The sequence below is a fragment of the Leptidea sinapis genome, chromosome 44 (genome assembly GCF_905404315.1).
Source record: "Leptidea sinapis chromosome 44, ilLepSina1.1, whole genome shotgun sequence".
Classification (NCBI taxonomy): domain Eukaryota; kingdom Metazoa; phylum Arthropoda; class Insecta; order Lepidoptera; family Pieridae; genus Leptidea; species Leptidea sinapis.
Window position 1 is genome coordinate 2310227 of NC_066308.1, and position 6000 is coordinate 2316226.

Here is a 6000-nt window from a genome sequence, read left to right on the forward strand (position 1 = left end):
TAAAAAGGCAAAAAATATTTGCTCAAAATGGGTTATGTGTTAAATGAAAAATGGGTTAAATGGAAAAAAATTTTTTTGAGTTTCAGTTCTAAGTATGGGGGACCCTCAAAATTTATTGTTTTTTTTTACTATTTATGTGTGAAAATGTTAACGAGGTTCACAGAATACATCTACTTACTAAGTTTCAACAGTATATTTCTTATAGTTTCGGAAAAAAGTGGCTGTGACATACGGACGGACAGACAGACAGACATAACGAATATATCATAAGGTTTCAGTTTTTTGCCATTTGCCTACGGAATCCTAAAAATAAAGAGTGTATTTGTATCGAAATATATTCTCTTGTCATTTTCAATTAATCGTAGCTGAATCTGCAAGCCAATGGAATCTATTTGACAACAATAATATGAATCTAGTCTGGTCTAGCCTCGATTCATATAACCTTCAAGACAGTTATTTTTGTGTGCCTCATAGGCTATCCACCTTAAGGTGACCCTCTTATAAAGAATACATTTTTGTATTATCGGCACAAAAGATATTTTCTTGAAATAAATTTTATTTATATACGCAAGTAAAATCTAACGTAAATTTAATCTGTATCTAATATCTACTTATCTTTTGTAAAAAGCGTGTGTGTACTTATGTATGTACACAAGAAGTTATACTCTTTTGGCCTAAAAAAGCAAAAATCCTTATGCTATTTATTCCTCGTGCTATTCTACGTTCGTAGAAAGAACAATATTGTAAAAATCTTGCAACGATGGCTTTGATAATTAATTATTAAATAACGAATACGGCTGTACGGGCTTGAACCCCTTGCCTATCCAAATAATGGAGGAAGAAAGCAAAAAAAAATAACAAATTTTGCAAACGTCAGAAAATTTTAGGAACCAACTTCACCCTGTTACTTTTGTGTTACAGTGATGCGCGCGCATCTTAAAATTTCACTCTCATCATTTTTTCATAACGCGTCTAAAGAAGTATACGAGTAACTTCATAAATCTAATTTTAAGGATTCTTGCTTTGTTACGCCAAAGAAGTATAACTTCTTGCGTGCATACAAAAGTACACACACACTTTTTTTTTCTACGTTTTCACAGCTCTTATAGTATTTGTAAACGTATAAATCAATCCTTTAAAGTACCTATTTGATTTAACTGATATAATATATTCGAGTGAACTATAAAAAAACATAAGAGAAATTGGGTGAATTAATTTAATTAATGATCATGTTACAATTTTAATTAACACTTCAGAAACGAGTGACGCCGCAGCGCAGTCGGAAGAGTCGGAAGTGGAGCCATCTTGTGACGAATCAAAATGGCGGCGCGTTGGCAACATGGCGTCGCGGCCACTTCCGGTGCCTGTCGAGAACGAGCCCTACTACATGAATATTGATAGGCACGAAGCTGAAAGCTTACTGCTGGGCCAAGCGGATGGCACTTTTATACTGCGACCTTCTAGCCAGGTATTGCGTTGATTTGTTTCACTTGAACATCATTGGCATGTCCAGTATAGCGTAGTTAAACTGTCTGTCAGGCACTGTGTTAACTAGCTTTTAAGTAGCTTATTTTGTAATTTAATAATCTCTTAATAAATAAATTGAATTGAAATTTAAAATATATGTCAAATATAATATATGTTCCATATAATAAAGTATACCTAGTCTTGCCATAGATACTGAAACAAGGAAAAAAAATATTTCTATTGCATATAACATTTCGTAGTTTAAACGTTGAGACCAGTTATAAATAGAAGCAAGTACTCTTTCCATGTGAAAACTCTTCACTGCCAATCGTACGGTTTTTTTAAGGAACTCCAAATTATCATGGCGTTTAGAGCAAGCCGCAGTCTCAAATCATAAACGACGTCCAGTCTTTAACTCGGATGAAGTCCGAAACGTTCGTTTCCAACCAAGACTGCGTAGACCGAGCTTTATTACCAATATGAAGGACCATTCTTGGTTATTGGACATGGTGTTGTTAAGGGCTTCACTACCTTCTCAAGAATGGTATATTGATACACTTGTGCCGATGCTTTGATACCTTTTTCACAAAAGTATGGCTCAGTCACTCCTTCATAGCTAATAATAATCTACCAAACCATCACTGAAGTCGGATAATGCCCACGTTGCACTCTGTCCACTATTTGGGAAGCTTCCTTAGAGCTTTGAGCATAAATACGTTGATTTTGTTTGTTAAAATGTTTCTCAATCGTAAAAAATCACCTAATTAATGCACTATTTTCGAGTTTTACACCTAACTAGCTGACCCGGCAAACGTTGATTTGCCATATAAATTATTTTTAGAGCTAAACCGTTTCTTGGACATTGCAAAATTACTTTATTTTTTCTAAATTAAAGAATTTTTCTAAAATAAACGTAGACTAGTAGTTACTCCTTATTACATAAGCTACCTGCCTCGGCCAAAATCGATCCAGCCATTTCAGAGATTAGTCGGAACAAACGTCTGTCTAGACAGACAAAAATTGTAAAAAATGTTAGTTTGGTATATGTACCGTATATATATTCATTTTCATGTTAGTAAAGAACGGTTATTTCAATATTACAAACAGACACTCCAATTTTATTTATATGTAATAGATGTATAAATACTATATAGAGACCATGTACTTCTATCTTTTCTAAGCTGATGTAATAAAGATAAATAAAGGAAGACCTTGTGCGGTGTTTCTTATGGGACGATACGACATGGGTATCTTCAAATAAAACCTTCCTTAAAGGCCGGCAACGCTCCTGTGATTCCTCTGGTGTTGCAAGAGATTGTGGGCGGCGGTGATCACTTAAAAACAGGTGACCCGTACGCTCGTTTGTCCTCCTATTCCATAAAAAAAATATAATGTTGTCTTTTACAGACAAACCACGCATACACACTGAGTGTGTCATGTTCTAATTGCGTTCATAACGTGGGCGTTCGTCGCCGTTCGGACGGTCGACTGGCGCTCGGGTTCGCTCGGCGAGGCGAACGCAGTTTCACGAGCGTGACGTCACTCCTACGTCATCACAAGCGAAGAAGACTTCTACTTGTTGCTGGAGGGGAGCTGATTGGTGCCACTACGTTGAATGAAACTCTACAATATTATCAAGTGCCAAAGAATATACCCCTGGTGAAAGCGTAATTTGGCGAGTTTTTTATGACATTAAGTGACAAGACGAGCAGGGCGTTCAGCTGATGGTAATTGATACGCCCTGCCCATTACACAGTGGAAGGCTCCTTTGCACAGGACGCTGGCGAAATTATCAGCACCACAACAACGCCTATTTCTGCCGTGAAGCAGTAGTGTATAAGTATTATTGTGTTCCGGTCTGAAGGGCGCTGTAGCTAGTGAAATTACTGGGCAAATGAGACTTAACATCGTATGTCTCAAGGTGACGAGCGCAATTATTGTGCCGCTTAGAATTATTGGAATTTTCAAGAATCCTGAGCGGCACTGCATTGTAATGGGCAGGGCGTATGAATAAGCATCGGCTGAACGGCTGAAAAAAAGTTATTGCAAAATGACAGGCGTCACGCGGATCGAGTTTCGTGGTACGAGGGACCTAGCTGTACTCAAGCGCAAGGTCGCTAGCGCCGGCCGTATTTATGAGTCAGCGGGCACAGCGGCAGAAAATATATTGTAAGCGGCGCTGCAATTTGCACTGAATTGTAGTCTCGTCACGTCTGAGTAAAAAAGCGGCCAAGTGCAAATCGGACTCGCCCATGAAGGGTTCCGTAGCAGCAACTAACATTATATAAAGTTCTTGTAGTTCGTTGTAACTTTGATCGATGTTTAGTAGTGTTATTAAATAAGTTATTGATAATACGATTTATGACGTATTAAAAAAAAACTACTGACTAGATCTCGTTCAAACCAATTTTCTGTGGAAGTTTGCGTGGTAATTGGCTATGGCTAACATCATTCTGCAAACCATTGTCATTATGATGCGCAAATTATAAAGGCATTTATGAGGCTTCATGTGCCTGTTTAGTTATAATTATACTAACATAATTTAATAAGGACATTTTACTGACAATTATTATTGATTTTTTTCTGAATTAAAATTATTATTACTATTATGGAACCCTAAAAATGGCCGCAAGTAGAGGTTGCCATGATTTTAATAAAGTCAGCATGGTTAATTAGCAGAAGCCCTAAAAAATAAAGTCAAGATTCAACGTAAAATATGAAACCACCGAAGAGAATAATTTATAAGGCGAACGGAATATTGGAATCAGTAATGAAACATATTTCGCGTCAGTTCGTGAGCGACGCTGACGATCTCTGAAAATTTTATGTCGCTACATTAAGAATAAGAAATAAAGGCCCGTCTCCTGGGTAATTTGTGGCTGAATGTAGATAATTTGACATTAGACATGGCTTCTTAATTTAAATATTCATTAGGTATATGTTATCTATCTAAACATACATATTACTTACAATTACTAATATTTATTTTTCATTTGAATTAATTTTTTAGGGTTCCGTAGCCAAATGGCAAACAACGGAACCCTTATAGATTCTTCATGTCTGTCTGCCTGTCCGTGTATGTCACAGCCACTTTTTTCCAAAACTATAAGATCTATTCTGTTGTACCTTGGTAAGTAGATCTATTCTGTGAACCGTATTCAGATTTTCACACAAAAATAGAAAAATAACAATAAATTATGGGGGTAAATTAATTAGTATTTAGAATTGAAACTCATAATTTTTTTTTCATCAAACTCACGTGTTCTATGGATAGGTCTTCAAAAATGAGTTTTTTTTATTTAATTATTTTTTCTAAACTGAATAATTTGCGAGAGAGACACTTCCAAAGTGATAAAATGTTTCCCCCCGCTGTAACTTCAAAAATAAGAGAATGATAAAACTAAAAAAATATATGATATACATTACCATGCAAACTTCCACCGAAAATTGGTTTGAACGAGATCTAGTAAGAAGTTATTTTAATTAAAAAAATACACTATTATTAAAACATCGATCAAAGTTACAACGAACTACAAGAACTATTATATTATGTTACTTGCTGCTACGGAACCCTTCATGGGTGAGTCCGACTCGAATGGTTTATCGTAAATAGTAAATATAAAACTTCGATTTTGTATTAAAATTATTAAAAACAGATGACTATAATTTATCAACATAAATTTACCTTGTTACACCTGGCAACCTTTATCTTGAGGCTGACTGAGAGCTGGCAACCATATTTGGTAGATTGTATCAAAATATTTTACATTGTATCAAAATGTTACAGAATGTATCAAAATATCTTACATTGTATAAAAATATCTCACGTGTATAAAGTATTTCACATTGTATTATTATAGATTGTATCAAAATATTTCACATTGTATCAAAATATTACAGATTTTATCAAAATATAACAGATTGTATCGAAATATTACAGATTGTATCAAAATATTTCACATTGTATCCAAATTTAACAGGTTCTTTTGAAATGTTGTAGATTGGGTCAAAATATTTCGTACTGTATGTAATGCCCGGTTCTTCTCTCTCACTGATCTAATGCATCAATGGTAAGATCGCCTTATTAAGAATAATATAACGGTCTTGTAAAATTCCTCTGGTGATTAATTAAAGAACTATAAAGTTGCCTGCACTAGATAAGTTTATATATCCGTTCATATTTTTAAATACACACTCAATTGATATATAAGCTTATTATATGTAGATTATATTATACAATATATTATAATTATATATATTAAAAAACTAGTATTTATTTGTTGTTTAATTTCGTTACAAGCCTTTGCCAGCGACATTGTCTCTCTATTAAGGCGGGGATACACATTCCAGTAAATCAGAAAATTAACTGACATGAAAGTTACTGGCGTTTACGAGTAACTAATGTTAGCTTGATGTGTTAATTAGCACTACCAACGTCATGAACTGCCATAAGATATCCCAATTAATAATTAAATTTACTTAACTACTGTTAATATTTAAATACTATTTAATACTATTATTATCACTACGATT

General features: G+C 34.5%; 1 protein-coding gene across 8 annotated transcripts in view; it reads left to right on the top strand.

Annotated features, from left to right (window-relative positions):
* LOC126977174 (uncharacterized) overlaps positions 1–5721 on the top strand; it is a 30272-nt gene extending 24551 nt beyond the window's left edge. For all 8 annotated transcript variants that reach the window (XM_050825879.1, XM_050825887.1, XM_050825880.1 and 5 more), the window contains 2 exons: positions 1257–1468; positions 2875–5721. In XM_050825879.1, the coding sequence (XP_050681836.1) occupies positions 1257–1468; positions 2875–3138 (476 nt within the window). In that variant the 3' untranslated portion in view covers positions 3139–5721. The remainder of the gene's footprint in view (positions 1–1256; positions 1469–2874) is intronic.
* Positions 5722–6000: the final 279 nt, after the last annotated feature.